At 40.7% G+C, this 16,594-nt stretch overlaps 1 protein-coding gene and 1 long non-coding RNA gene across 15 annotated transcripts in view; one reads left to right on the plus strand and one right to left on the minus strand.

The window, feature by feature from the left end:
* Positions 1 to 16,594, minus strand: part of LOC119014608 — a 162,642-nt gene that overhangs the window by 113,343 nt on the left and 32,705 nt on the right. The window lies entirely within an intron of this gene.
* Positions 1 to 16,594, plus strand: part of grin2ca (glutamate receptor, ionotropic, N-methyl D-aspartate 2Ca) — a 63,977-nt gene that overhangs the window by 20,047 nt on the left and 27,336 nt on the right. For both annotated transcript variants that reach the window (XM_037089933.1, XM_037089934.1), the window contains one exon: positions 11,919 to 12,520. In XM_037089933.1, the coding sequence (XP_036945828.1) occupies positions 11,919 to 12,520 (602 nt within the window). The remainder of the gene's footprint in view (positions 1 to 11,918; positions 12,521 to 16,594) is intronic.

The following is a 16,594-nucleotide window of genomic DNA, read 5'->3' on the forward strand; positions in this document are numbered from 1 at the left end:
GAGATGCCACCAGCTACACTCCACCTTTGGGTTGTAAATCGTATGTAATTCTCCTATTGTTGCAGGCTAAATGACAGACTCTTAAATTCAAACGCTAACGGGGGCGAGCCGATGGCTTTTCATCACTTCTCCCCATCATCCTGGTTTGTAACTGCTATAAATTCAAAGTTTTAGAAGACATGGGCAGGTGCGGCGCAACAGAGGCAGGCAGTAATACCTCCAGACTGAAATCTGACAGCTTTACGAAAAGCCTGCAGAGTTTTGTCTCAGTTTGTTGTAAACACGCTCATGTAACTGTTTAGCTTCAGGCTACAAACAGGGCTCATCTATATTTACTGGTGTTTTGCAGTGGGGCAAGAAGTATTAAGTTCTTCCTTCACTCCAGTACGACAAGTAAAAGCTTCTCTGATTCCACCTCCCTAAATGTAAATATTTTCTGGTTCCTTTCCTCCTCTGTGACAGAAAAATTAATGTCTTTCGGTTGTGAATGAAACAAAAACCTGTACAGACATTATCATGGGCTTTTGGAAACACTGATCAACATTTTTCACTATTTTCTAATTGATTAACCAAGAAAACAATTGATAGAATTATCGACAACAAATTGAAGTGTTAGTTTCATCTCTCAAGCAAAGTATTTTTGTAATATGCTACCAAACCTTGAAAAAAAAAATATATATATATCAGATTTTTATATAACTTCCATACTTTTACCATTTATTATTGTTAATTGACTTACCTAACCTTTAAGCTCAAGTAGTGAAGATATCAGGTTGTTCACACCATAACTCATCTGGCAGACTGACGGTTACCAGTGAAATTATAGAGAAACAGACCATAACAGCAAATTGATGTCATTTGACTTTGATATTAAAACCTTGCTTTGGAGAGTTTGTCGTCAGGTGTCGAGGACTCTGTCCTTTCACAGAGGTCAGATAGATGGTTTGATCTGTTTTTTTGATATCAGATTAATCAGCTCAAACTGTTAATTACAACCATTAAAGCAAAAGTTAAATATTCTAATCACAATTTCACTCAAGGTGCAGATTTTTTTTTTCTTCGAAGCAGTCAGATAATCACACAGAGGCCCACATGTAAAGTCATTTTAGTGCTAATTACAGCAGAAATAATGAGTGTCAGAGAAATGAACAGGCACAATCTGTCATTTTAAAATGTCTTAATGATTAATAAATATTTTAAAAAAAACAGTCTGCTCATGAATGCTGTAGCGCAGCACTATGTTCAAAAAGCAATAAATTAATTAGGTAACTTTGTCAAGGTCTGATACCTCGATGTTCACTGAAACAGATACACTGATATCAGGTTTTTAGTTGGTCACTATACATCGTTTGTGTTGAATCATTCCCAGTACTGTCTTTGTTGCATATGCAGGACTAACGCTCAGGCAGGGAAAATAGTTCAGGACGTACTTGCAACATTAAAGCAGCCATTAAACTGGAAGGTTTAGCAGCACTGATCCATCTATAGGAGCCTGAACGGCCTACACAATAGGCTGAGCCACAGAGACCAACTATAATCCTTTCAGAATGGCTTTTGTTCTGGTTGCTTTTGAGCCTGGCAACACAGAACAACATCACACGTAGAAAAATAGAGTTTGAAGCTCTTCAACAAGATGATTTAAACACTGCACATTATAGGGATTTCTTAAAAGCTACATGCAATAACGAAACTTTATCTTTAACATTTAGAAAAAAACATAACCAATTCAGAAAGTGTCAAACAATAAGTGTGGGACAATGTTCATGTGAAAAAACTAGTTAGTGTTGTCAGCGAAAAGCAATGGGTGAAGATAAGGAACGGAAGAGGTCCAGAACTAGACCCCTGTGGGACACCACATCAGATGTCTGCACACCTAAATTTACAAATTATTCAGTGTGTAATCTCAGGTAATGTTAACAGTAAACTTCAGGGGATCTCCTTTTAGCTTCATTGTCAATAAATGTCCTTTCTGATGACATGAAATATAATTTAAAACTAGCATTTGCACGTTGCAGTAGTATACGTCCACAGACCAGTCAAGTTCCTGTTCTGAGCTATGGTGCTGAATAACGGGCAGAACATCTGTACCTTTGACTTTTCAGACGTATAATTCTATTCATGAATATCTGCATGTCAAATATGATCTTAATTATTGTATAAATCCTTGAGTTATGGCCAAACGTGTTTTGTGAGGTCACAGTGACCTTGACCTCTGACCTTCAGCCACTGAATTCAAATGTGTTCATCCTTGAGTCAGAGTGGATATTTGCTCCAAAAGTAATTCCCTCCAGGCCTCCTTGAGATATCGTGTAAAGAACAAAATATTTTCAACAAAAACTTCTGTATTCTTCAAGTTATGTTTATTGGATTAGAATATAGTTATCTAGATTGATCTATTTTTGTTGCATTTTGACACTTGCAGCATTTTCTATTTTGTGAGAAACTCATTCTCTCATAAGAATCCTGTAATTTTCTTAATTCATCTGGGTTTATAGACGGCTCCCCTGTCAGCCGCATCCATTTCAGAGAACATGTTGGGGGATCTTGCCATCAGCGTGGCATCTCAGGGGTAATAAAAGAGATGTCACTCAGCAGTTAATGCCTCCTGCTGCTCATTTGCACTCTAACTATTCTAACTTCAGGACAGTAACAGCAACTCAATCACAATAAATTACCAGATAAACACATGTAATAAGAAATATGCCTAATGACAAAGGCTGGCAGCTGTTCAAATGAACAAAAGGCTTTCCATCAGTAATTACGCAACGAAGGAAGTTGAGAACATTAATGTATGGTGTGTAGTGAATGCAATTAAAAGTGCCTTACAGATCAGTGAATGCATGCATTATTAATAAGGATGGTCTCAGTTGGAGACCATCTGTAATCTTCAACTACCCACTGAGGTACCAGGCCTCTGATTGACAGGATATTTATTTATCTTTTATTTTAAGAAAATAACAATTTCCTCTAGTCTTGAGCCCTCATGGAGTCACTTCAACTCTCTTAGATTTAGGTTGCTGCGTACCATTCTGGATCATCCCATTCCAGCTCACTTAGACCCTCCCAGTTTGTGCTGAACCGAAATAACCTTTATTTGTGACAGAACTGTATTAACGCTGCATAAATCAGAATTTGGTTGCAAATCATCCTTGGGGTTTCTTGGATGCTCAGGACATTTCAACCTAATCCTGTCAAAATAAGCGATTGTGGCTTAGAATACAAAGAATCCCCAAACTGATTAAATGTATACTTGTTTTATGGTAGATGGGGGTGATGTTACTGTTGCATAATAGTACTGTTAGTGAGCTTTTTTGTTGTGCTGTTGGGATGATCTGCCAATCAAGATTACAAGCTCTAGTAAGGCATTATGTTTCTTTGTTGGGTCAAAAAAGGTTCCTGCAAATACTTGGACAACCCAACATGGAAGGCTTTTCAAAGATCTTATCAGCGTGGCTATAATGTCTCTTTCAAATGAAAAGTTTGCTGCAGCTCAGCTGATTGAAATGTTGCATTTCCAGCCTCTGCTGACCACATGTTAAAATGTCCTGACATCAGCAGTAAACTTAACCTTACAAATCTGAATTTAACAGGATAAGGGCAGACAACAAAAACAAACAAAAAGGCTGGGCATGGAAAATACCAAAGTAATAGAAGGACAATGCAGAAAACCACGAGAAACAAATCAGGACTGGGGAACAGGCACAGGAGCACAGGAGATGCATGGCCGAAAACAGATTAACCAGCAAGCAGTGAGGGAACAACACAAGCACCAATACGAACTAAACTAACGAAGGGATGAGGTGCAGGTGGTGTGATGTGAGGCTGATGTGAGACAGATGTGGAGGAACAATCAGGCAGAAGCAGCACAGGAACACTGGAAACACAGGTGAGCAGGAAGTCAAAGTGACAAGACACAAGAGGCTATAATTACGAAAAGAAATGGAAAATAACCAAAAACCAAATCCATGACAGATATATGGTCTAATTAATTCAGCTCTCTCAGATTACACAAAACCAGCAGTTCCAAATGATAAAATAAAGCTTTACATGATTAATATTGAATACATCTGCACACTTTTAAAGATTGCTGAGCCTTCCTTACAACTCATCAGTAACATGCTGCCTCAGTTCAGAGAGGGCTGCCAATAGCGAGCTTAGGGGGAAGCAGAAACGAGGGTCTGTCAGCATATCTGCTTAACATCAGAGGGACCGCGATGGATTACACCACACCAAGAGAGCTGAAGTAGTGGTGTTTTACCTCTGGGTTGAGTCTGTCCAGAGTGATTATAGTGGAGCATATCACAGAATCCAGATGGCAGACGTCCAGGACTACACAAGTGGAAAACGATGAACTACCACTGACGCACAGTATCATTACAGTCACTGGATTGACATGAGATTAAAACTCAAGACTTGAAACAACAACTCATTGCAGCAACAGATTATTAATGTCTCAGGTAAAATATTTATGTCTCATTTGGGGAAACAAATTTGCCTTTGGGGATCAATAAAGAATCGTCCTTATGCTTTAATTAGTCTTTCATTAGCCTAATGTTTAAGCGCTATAAATTAAACAATGTGCACATGACAGTTTTGTAGCAGCCACACAGAGATGAGTTTGGTCCAACCCTCTGAGTCTTCTTCTCAATAATCAGGGATGCCGCCCGACGATTGATTTATGGGATGCTGTCACAGGTAGTCAACAAGGCGATGGAGCTCATTCATTTTTCATACGTTATCGCTGAAAGCCGAGAGTTTGATCTTTCCAGAAGTGACAGCATAGAATTAGGTGATAAAACGATTCCTGTCCCCAGGACATTTAAGTTCGGTGATTGGCATCAGAGCAGACATTGTTCTCTTCATTTTTTATCACAATGAGAAAAACAAAGAAATATAGCGACAAGCAAAAGTTCTCCCAGTGAAGGAAAGTAAAGTTTACTCCTCTTAAAATCCGGTTTATTTATTCAGCTAACAGCACATTAGAACTCATTTAAACTTGCAGCGATATGTCAGTTTCAGATGGACAATAAATCAAGGCTACACCTCACTATCACCAACAGATCAGTCAGTTCCCACAGGCCTGCTCGATGTGCAAACAGTGGACGGATCAATAGCCGTAACCATGACTGAAACAAATGACTTGAATGATTGCGAAGCCCGGAGAAAGCTGAAGTGCACCTGGTAGTGCAGCTGAAATATGGCTGCTCCTTTGCCAGAAAACATGTCCTGTTTTCATAAATTTCACAAATATTTAGTTTTTAATTAAGAGTAAAATATTACAGTCAAGTTCAGCATTGTAATTCTAATTATAAAGCTGGTATAAAAGGGGCCCAAGCTGCCATGTTTGATGAGATTGGTGGAATTAACAGTAAAATAAGTATATTTCGCAAATTTCCCTCTTGTGGGATTATTAGATTACAGATATTTAATATAAATCTGGAAGTTTTCACAACAAAATGGTTGAATGTGTTTTTTTTAAATCAACTCTCAACAAGGCCAACATTGGCTTGTAACTTGATCTGACATTAGTTATACAAAAGTACTTTGACACATATATCACATTATTACACTAATTATATCAAAAATATGCAGTACAAGTAATAATTACAGACTAATAGCAGCACAATTTTAAGCCTGATTATTCTTATTATAGCAGTGTTCTACCATTATCAAAAATAATTCAATGTTTAAAGATCATCTAACATTAAAAGACAAAAAATTAAACAAGATCTTGTGTAAAATTATAAAAAAGAAAAAAAATATTTAAATTAAAGCTATAAAACTTTATTTTAATTATGGAAATGTATTGCATTTCATGTAAAGATTAATTTACATTTCGTTTTGTTTACTTCAGAGTAGCGATTTAGAGATTTTCTTCATAATAAAGAATCCGAGGATGCTTGAATGTTCATTTCTGAAGCCTGAATCAAAGATTTTACTCCTCACTTCCTGCAGCATGAAAAAGTGACACCAGAATGGACCATTAGGGCAATTTACAGTTTCTCAGTCAGACAAAGTCGTTCTAAAAAAGCGGTGACAAATGTCTGAACAACTAAAGAATCCAGTGATGTCCTTCAGAAGTAATTACACACTCAGGCTGGTTGTTGTAGCCTCATGAATCCTGAACAGACACTGCAGCATGAACCTTTTCTGTCATTATGCATCCAGTTCAGTATCTTGACCTCAAATTCAGAGCATCCTTTGAAGGATTCATTGTGAGGTCTGACAGATCACATCCTCTGAACCACGGCGCTGAAAGTGGACAAAAATGTAAGTCGGACACAAGCAGAACCCTGATTGTCTTTGGTGAACATGAGCCCGAGGCTTCTCTCAGAACTGGAGCAGTTCCTTTTTTCTCTGTGTGCCGTCTCTTTGACCTGGACTCACTCGTCTCTGAGTCCACCTCCCGCTGCATTTGAAAACCGCTGGCACAGTTACAGTGTAACCTGTCTAGACTCAGGTAGAGAAAGTACAGAGCAGTCACACAAAGCAACCAGTGGGGAGCAAGCCAAGGTTGTTAGCAGAGAGTCTGCAGATGTGTACATGGCACTGTGACTTTGTACCACTGTCAACGCCGCCACCACCACATTCACACATAGTAGTGAAGATTATTTATCAGAGAAGCCTTTACATGCTGAAGCTGTGACAAAACATGTGAAACAATCACCTGCAAATGCGTTGCATTAAAACTACACACCCCAGTTCAAATGGGAATGGTGATAGTATGCACCATCTCATTAAAAAAGCAAACAAGTAGGACTGGCAGAAAAACGGCACCAGCTTGCAGATCTCCAAGAGATCCCCGGGGGTCTTCAGGGTCGCACTGTAGCACTGAGAGGCTGCATTCAACCAAGTTCATCAGGTTCATGTGTCGGAATATCTGACATCAACATTAACCAGCAGTACTAAAATACAAAAAGACTCTAAAATAATGTCAATGATAAGACAACAATCATTTAAATGTGATGCCTTTGCTTTCACTGTCACTGTGTTTTTGTCCTCCACACGATGTTAACAAGGTTTTTAGCGTAATTAAAAACTTAACTTCAGCATCTGATTTGATGTGAGATATCTTAATTAGATGTTTTTTTCTTGATAACTTAAGAGAAAAGGGAGAAATGCCTAATTTCGTTCTGGCTCAGTGTCGCTCCACACCATCTATACAGTCTCGTAATCTTGGTGTTTAAGTGGAAAATGTCCAGGGAGTTGTGAGTCTGTTCCTGGTTGCCGTGCAGGATCTACGTGACGTAAGCAGCACAGGAAGGTGGTGCCAGGGCATTTCCTGCTGCGCGGCGGAGGCAGACATATGTCGCAGCAAAGAGCTGTGGCCAGAAATCACTCTTTATAGAGAGAGAGAGAGAAAAAAAGGACCATAGACCAGTTTGTGGTCCGTGTCCTCAGTGCTAGTTTCACTCACTGCCACAACACATTTACTGCAATACATAATTTCATTGTGGCTTCAGCCCCGTGGAGCCAAGTGGCAGTTCTGGTTCACTTTAGACGTCTGGACGTATTCCAAGTCCATCAATAGACATCACTCACCTGAGTCATTCAAATAACCTTCAGCTGTTACAAGAGGCTGTTTAAGAGCAGCAAAAAAAAACTGCTGTTTGTGGACTGGCCCTTTGATTTCTATTATAACAGTTCCATATAAACAGCTGTTGTTGGGAGATAATCACCCATCTAACTCCAACTCAGACCAGTTTCAAAGCATCTAAAGTCTAATCTCAAGGCTGCAAGTCATTCACTCAGATGGTCACTGCAGGATTTGAGCGTTACACGTCGACATATTAAAGAGTTAAAAATGTTAAAGTTGCCCGCGTGGACTAAGCAGCGTTTCTACATCTGTGTTTGTAAACAGAGCCGAGTTCTTCGGTACATTTCCCCCTTGTGAGTGTAATCTCAGCCTTGAGAAGCTAAGCTTTCCACTCAGTGGTTGTAATCTTCTTTGGGACCGTAGACTATTACTGTGAGCTTCTGTGGACAACACTGTGGAAGTGCAGCTTACTGAATGCAGTCTTGGTTTGCGTTCATTTAAAAACACTAAGATAATCAAACATACATTAACCATTCCTTTGACAATATGATCATTTATATCATGAGCTGACGATCTAGCTTCTTCTGCCAGGACATATTTCTCTTTACAGTCTCTGTAATCTCTTTAATATCTATAATACATAAAAACTTCAACTTTGGTAAATTTATCTATGGAAGTTTTCTCCCAAAAAACAATTTGTGAAAATCACATTTGCAGATTTTTTAGGACTAGAGTACATTAAAATATTCTGTGGAGCTACATCACACACATACCAGACATAAAACAATATAAAGAAACTAAACATTGTGAAATATCACAGATTAAAGATGTCTCTTTTGGATGAGAGGTGAAAGATGTATTATTGTTTCTACATAAACTTGGTGCACCTACATTCTTGAATTTAGCATTCACGTATGCACAGCAAGCAAAGACTTAAAAGATTCTACGTTGATGCACTAACATCATAATCAGGAGTCTGCAGCATACTAATGTTGATTTTTCACTGTTGGTTGGACAATAAAGCTGCAAAAGAGTTGCAAAGCATTGACTACTGGGTGAGCATCTGGCTAACTACTTCTGTACGTTGGATGATCTGGCAGAGAGTCGCAGATATCAGCAGAGAGTTAAAGAAATAAAAAAGAAAAAAACGCAGCGGACATCTGCAACATTTCAGATCTCATAAAGTTGCTGGGAAACACGAGCTGGACGAGACATACACAGTGTGTAAAATCTGCCTCACGAGACTTGAGAAAACACGTTTAATGGACACAATGAGCCTGGTTAATCAGTCATGAGTTGATTACGGACTGTCAGCTTGCAGCCATAGTCATGTTTGGAGTCATGTCCAGTCTGAAAGCTGCTACGTGAAATAATATATGTGTACACAGTAACAAGGATACTGGTATTAAAAACATGCTTTTCATATAGCGGAGTAAAGAAGCATTGAAATTGCTGACAGCTGCCTTGTAATCGAACTTGATCGTGAGGCCAGTCAAGACTGAGATCTGGTGATTTCAGCATGTGAACGATTCATCATGTTGAGACCAGAAAGTCTCAAGACAGACAGGTTGTTGGAGAGAGATCAGGGGAGAGGAGGGATGAACAAGGAGGAGGCTAAAACGGCAGCACTTTTCCCTCCAGAGGCTGTCTGTAATTGGATTTAACATCTTTTCTTGCCTTTACATGTGGTCATAAAACACATCGTATGGTTTCTTCATTCCACTGAACTCTTGAGGCTGCGTTTGGCTCCTACGAGTGGTGATGACTGCTGGGTGGAGAGTTCATGTTAGATTCTGTGAAAGTGACTGTGACTGCTTCATTTTATTCCCTCTAACCATATGCCTTGGACGGTACTGTACATGCTCTGCACACTGACGGGGCGGTCGTGACTTCAGGCTTTGAGCTGCAGCTGAGCCTGTGGTAATGCCCCGGGCTCATTTGGACCGCGCTATCAGCCTGCTCGCTGCTAATTGAGCTGTTGAGATTGTAGTTTGCGGAAGGCTTTGCTTTCACACACCACAGGGCTTTTAAAGCATGTATGTGGCATACAGAAACCCAAGCACGTGCATAAACAAACACAACCATCGATATATGATTCGACATCTTCGCACCTGTTGGGGAACAAACTGATTGCAGATGCTGGAAGATGGCAGCAGCTCGTGCAGGAATGAGGCAATAACGCTGACAGATTTGCTGTGGGAAAGTGAGCAGAGGGAGAAAATGAGTAGATTTATACGATCTTCTCGAGCTCCTCCGTGCCTTAGCTGCATAAGATCCTCGCGCCCAGTACAGATGCATGCAGCCAGCCGGCCTCCACTGCAGTCTAATCCATCTTAGTCCACAGCAGCTCCTTTACGCCGAGCTGAAGCCAATTCCTGGTACAGACCCTGATAACTGAATGTTATGTGAATATTAATCAGTAACACATGAGACTGGGCTTTTTTTTTTAAAGAAAAGATAAGAGCTTTTAATTGAATGAATTAAAAACGAAAAAGAATAATTACCCGAGAATGGATATTATTTCTTCTTTGAAATCATCGCGGTTGTAGGTTTAGTACAACCCACATGTTGTGTTTCTCCTTCAATGAATAAATTAATTGTAAATCACAAATACTCCTTTTTTAAAAGCTGCCTCACTGTTTGGCAGAAGTCAGAGGAGTCGGCGAAAACAAGGGCACTGACGAGTGAAACAAGGCGAGAGAGAAAGAAAATGTTTTCAGGGGTGCGAGCACGGTACAGTCACAGGCACAAAGTCAGTGGATTTAGCCGTGACGTCTGAAATCATAAGATGCTCATACATCACAAGACTGCTGAACTCCTTTCAAGGACAACGGGGAGACAGGCTGAGTAAGATCACAGCCCTGTTCACAGTCTCAGGATACCTGACCCCAACAATCCTCGGCACTAAGGGCCCGACGCCTGGGATGGAGTGGTTTTTCCCCAGAGAAGGAGAGGGTCAGGAGGGGGCCACCTAGCTATCAGCCTGACGGAGGCAGAGGGAGAGATTTTATATAACGAGATCACACCAGAGTCAAACATAGATTTCTACTTCACAGAGAGATTAGAGGTGGGAAAGTTTTAGAAAGTCGGTTTCTGATTGATTTGGAAATAAAAACTTTATTTGTACACTACTTAATATTCACAATTTAATGATGATGTTTGTTTTGCAGAGTAAAGATGAGGCAGAGTATCTGCTGATCTCAGTTAAAACTAATGTCTACATGCAGAGAGGCATCAATCCATCACTGTCACATTGATTATAATGCCTCAGTATAATTAATGTGAAGAGATTTGATCTGGTCAGGCCTCAATCTGATGATAGCATAATTGTCATTATGCAACAAAAGATTGTGTAATGAAATTGCCATTGTAGTTCCCAAAGCTACTCACACACACATACACACAAAAACCTAAACAGACCGATGAATAAGAAATATCAAGTCATAAAAATAGACTATTCATGGAGGAGTGTTGAGGATAAATTCAGGAGTCTTTGTGCAACGTCTGGAAACTTCATCTCTATTTCATCTGGAAAAACGATAATAAAATGTACTTTGTGGTAAGAAAGTTTCACAGCCAGGTGTTCTTGTCTTTTCATTTGTTACAGGAATCACCTTTAAGGGTAAATTAATAATCAGTCAGTGGGAAGAAAGCTGTTACTGCGCTGTTCCCTTCTTAAATCTTTCAAGCACCCTTTGGCCACACCACTATCAGTGATGTCACAGCGAGAAAATGATTCAGTGCTCATTTTAAACCCCACCTGCAGCTTAACTTCACCTCAAGTGTTCAAAAAAAAAAAAAAAGATAACACTGTTTTAATAAAAATCTCAAGCGAAAAGTATCGCATTTCTCCATCCTTCCCACTTTTTATTTTTTTAATAAAAGTGCTAACACAAGAGCCGCCCTCATCGCTCTCTCAAGGTCATTGCATTTGCGGATAAGACAGATGAAACAGTGCAGACGCTGGCCGCAGTGATAGTGCTATCCCTCTGAATTTGCAAGTATGGATGACGGCCAGTGTTTGCGCGGCAAAAGTGAGACATGTGAGTTTAAGTGATGAATGGTTCTGCAGCTCCTGGAAGAACAAAATAAAACAGAACCACTTAGCTCCTGACAGAGCTGTACTACAGACCCTACTGGTTGGCCAACTCACTTCTCCATGTGATTTATCCAAGTGTATGTGTGTGTGTGTGTGTGTGTGTGTGTGTGTGTGCCCTCGAGATGATCCTTCAGAGATCATACTTCACATTAAATAAATTGAATTAAAAGGAGTTAATTTTGCTTGTTAGTCCGAAGCAAATTGCGTGCGCTGAGTTAACGAACCGTAAAGGTCTCCGTATGTTTTCCGTCTCCTCACGATGTGGTTCTCCTCTTCCTCCAGGGTGAGGGCTCCAACTTCCTCCAGCTGGGCTCCTCCATCGAGCAGCAGATCAACGGCATGTTCAAGGTGATGGAGGAGTACAACTGGGACAGCTTTGTGGTCATCACCAGCCTCTACCCGGGCTATGAAACCTACGTGGATTACATTAAGTCCTTCACAGACACCAGCTACTTCATATGGGAGCTGCAGGACGTGCTGACCTTCGACATGTCAGCCGACGGCATGAACGACATCCGAGCGCGAAGGCTGCTGCAGCAGATTGACGCCCAGGTGCTGCTGGTCTACTGCTCCCATGAAGAGGCGCAGTACCTGTTCACCATGGCAGCCGAGGCTGGACTGGTGGGGCCAGGCTACATCTGGATTATTCCCAGCCTGGCAGTGGGGAACCCGGACATCCCCCCGCCGGACAGCTTCCCTGTGGGGCTCATCAGCATCATCACGGACCGATGGAGGATGAGCCTGAGGAAGAGGGTACGGGACGGGGTGGCCATCGTGGTGAAAGGCGTGCAAAGCTTTCGGAAACAGAGAGGCTTTGTTCCTGAAGGCCACAGTGACTGTCACAACCCCGTCAAGCCCTCTGCTACTAATGACACTCTGTTCAGGTAAGCTAAAGTGTTGGCAACTGGAGAGTTATTCATACTAAATTATAATAGTCTTGGATTAGACTTAATTTCCCAATCCGATATAGCATTTTGCTATCTTTGGAGAAGACGACATGTTCAAGGGCAGCTCTTTCAGGTTTTTGTCAATGCTTATCTTTAAAAAATGATTTTCCATGTTCAACGGCAGGGTCAGATTTTATTTACACCTGCATTTAATATACAGAAGAGTCATAAGTATGATGCATGCAAGCAGACAAATTGAGCTGCTGGACAGTGATTGTTCCCGAGTCAAACACTGCCTTCACATTTAGAATAATGGCCACCAGGGCCACTTGAAGAGTGCTAATAAATGCCAAGAATGAGTTACAGAGTCGAGGCTCTTCTCCAGACTGTTAATGGTGACCATGAGATATGAAGCCCCGTAGCTTTAGAACCATCAGATGTGTACTTCATGGTGTCTTGTTTGTTGTGTTTAACTGTAAACGAGACACAGCGGATGATGCTTTAAAATCAAATTGAACCCCTGAGTACTCAATGAACTTGATGTGGCCAACTGTTACAGCAACTGTGCACGATGAGCCAAATCCAACAAAAACACAATCTTCAGGACTAAACGGCTGTCAACACCAAGAAGGATAACTCTAATAATAACTGGAATTACACTGCTTTAAAAATAGCTCTAACTCAAGCTGATGACAGCAACAACAACAGCGGTGAACGATATCTTTGGGATCACCTCTGGAGCAACTGCAGCCGACAACTTTTATGTAAGGTTGTAAAAGGCTTTTAGGAAACACTTCTTAGACATTCTACTTAGTAACTAATTCTTGGTTATCTAGACGTCTTATTACAAGCTTTTAATGTAGATTAGGTTGAAAATTACACATACAAAAAGTCATTTTCCCTGAGACATGATGCCAAACAGCACTGATGGTGTGAAGTTTGTCTTTACTGATGTCACTGATCACTGACGCCAGGAAATTCCCCCATTTGCAGGACTAATAAAGGAATTCTGATTCTGACATTTGTGAAAAATCGATTTGGGGGACAATGACATGGCTGGATAGCTAGCTGGTCTGTCCTTTACCTATTCATCAAACTACTTCTATGTTTAGGTTTAGGTAATAAAATCACTTGGTTGAGGTTTGGAGGGGTTTGTGGTCAGGGATGAAAGAAATCAATGCTCAGTTTTGAGAGACAAAATTGGATTTCTAATGTAAAATGTGACGTTTTTCATGTCCAACTATATCCTTACCAAGTTGCCGATCACACAGAGACACATTAGGTGGAAAACCAATATTCCTTAATAGATCTCGTGATTACATATTACGGTCGGGTGCACACACAGCCCGGCTCCACAGGCGTTGCAGCCTGGCTCCATGTGTGCTCCACGCTGTTTGGTCCAAAATATGCTACCCTGAAAGATTTTGTGTCAGCATAGCACAAATTCGTAATCTTCTTCTTAAAGGAGAGTCATTATTAGAAATTAGTTCAGTAGTTGCTCCACAAGGGGTCACTTTTCATCAAACTTTAATCACAGATCGTTTATCAGTCCATTCTGCAGAGGACAGTCACTGTTCTTGTCTCAATTTAAATCTTCCGCCTATTGTTTGCATAACCTTGTTTAGGACATGAAGCAGAATGTTGTCTGATGGTCAGGGATCCAACAGTAATGGCTCAGACTTCCTGGCAAAAAGAGGTCAACAGTCGTTTATTTATTCATGACTTCCCATCTGTTTGGAGCTGTGAAGCCCATTTTATGGCAACTGTCACTCTCTCCAAAGATTTGTCCTCTGCCCCGCTGATATCTATCTGCTCATCTCCTGAGCACTGAGCGCTCGTCTGCATCTCTTAGAGATCGCAGGGCAGTTTAGTTTGGTTACGACAGATAAAAAGGCGCAGTTTATTTTCATTAAAACCATTCAAAAAGAGCACCGAACATGGAGCAAATCTTTTTTTTGGTTTGAAAAATGTTTTCATCAGCACAGGGGAAGCTCCAGCACCAGCTTTTGGGTCGCACACATAAGCCAAGGTCATTCAGGGAGAGCGGGAGTGTGCTGTGTGAATGTGTTGCTGTAGATGGTCACCAAGGGGCTGCTAACACGACACGAGCATCATCAGACACTTCTCTTGCATTATGAAACATCACTCTGTCCCCCTCTGATGTCACAAGTCATTTTTCTTTCGCAGTCGTCAGAGCCTTAGGGGAGACAACTCTTCCTTTTGTCAAGCCAAACCGTCCATGAAAAAGTGGAAATGGTGAACATTATCTCAAGCTTTGATACTGTACAAACCCCTACTTTTAGATTTTCTAAACCCAGCAGGCATGACGTGAGTAGCAGCGGCTCTCATCAGTAATGTGAAGGTCGGCGAGATAGAACAAAGCACTTTCTATTAACTTTATAGTCACTTATCTCGTCGCTTTCCAGCCACATCAAACATTAACATCCCCCTCGGTTCTCAGATTTGTCCTCACTTGATTTGAGTTTTTTTTATTTTTTTTCAAACACGCTTCTGATAATGAGACAGCTCACCTGTTAATGGGATTATAGCAGATTACCAGATTAAATAGGCTTTTCACACAGACCAAGCTGAAGGCTATTCTCCTCCCAGCAGGCTTTCATCACCTCTGCTGGAGTGACGGGCGAGGTGAGATAGAGCAGCACCACAGGTGTAGTGTAACAGGATGTGAGTGATGAAACAATGGAACCAAAGGAGGCAGGTAGCTGTTTCCTACATTGCACAGAAGCTGCCAGGACACCTCAGCGCTCTGCTGGGTCACAGACAAACAAAGCTGTGTTTCAAGTCATTTGTGACTTATCCAAAGGGTTTAAAAATGGGTTCACAATCCCAACAGCGATATTCCCACTACTGAGGAGAAAATATCTGAAACAATATGCAACGTGTGTTTATATGCCAGACATTTAGAAAACAAAGAAATGAAGCTGCAGTTGATAAAAAATGTAAATACATAGCAAAACTAAGAGGCTCTGTGAAGTTGCATGGGGAGAGCCCTGTTTCTCATTCCTATGAATGTTGCTCAGTGGCGCATGGAACAAAAAATGTTCGACTTTCTGGTATAAAATCACCCCGATCATACACATCACATCCGCATTGTGTAGCCGGCAGCGTGGCTAACTTCTAGTTTAAACGTTAGCCAACTTGAATCAAGACAAAAGTATTTAAATGTGCAAAATCTTTCAGAATGTTTTCGGACAGTTTTGATTCAATTCTGATGGTAAAACAAATCACTTTGTGCGGTCTGACAGCTGCTTTCTTTGATAATGCAAGCTAATAAGAAATATCTTTTGGCCACCATCTCAAATTAGCTTTAAAGCAAAGCGCTAATCCTGGGGACTCAGATCGGTGATGGCATGTGGATGTTTAACAGACTTGTTGTCCCACGTTCACTGTGTTGGATTTACGTGCTTGTTAACATTTTACTCATCAGCACTGATCACAAAGTAAATTTTAGTAGGAAGTCAGGCTTTGTTGGAAGATATTTTAGTAAGAACCAAAGAGAAACCTCTGCTGGTGTTTAACAAAAAGTCAGCGGTTCACCAGTCAGTAGGATTCATCTTCCGACGACCATAAACTTTCTGTACATAAATTCATAGCAATCCATCGACCAAAGCGATAAATTCGTTGTTAAATAAAGAAATAAAACAATCTGTCTATTACAATCTATCACAGGCTGACTTCAGCTAATCAGATCAACAGTAGGATATCATTTCCACCAGCAGAGCCGTTGGTAAATCAAACTCTCACTGAAGCCAGAGGAGAGAAGACTGAAAACATCTTTTCCATCATAAAAAGTCTTCAGTGCCGTTCTTCACATGATCATGTTTTCCTGTGAACCCAGCTGCTTCACAACAAAAGGAATGGATAACCAGATTTTCTTATATTTGTATTTCTCATTAAGGCAGTTTTTCATAGGTCTGACCTGAACAGTGACGCTTCTGACTCATGATTAACTATATTTACGTCCTCATGATTCTGTCCAGGGTTGGGCGATAGCAGTTGCATTTCAGTTTCCAACAACAAATCTCTTATTGAACCTTTTTCATCTCATCT

Source organism: Acanthopagrus latus, chromosome 23 (genome assembly GCF_904848185.1).
Source record: "Acanthopagrus latus isolate v.2019 chromosome 23, fAcaLat1.1, whole genome shotgun sequence".
Classification (NCBI taxonomy): Eukaryota; Metazoa; Chordata; class Actinopteri; order Spariformes; family Sparidae; genus Acanthopagrus; species Acanthopagrus latus.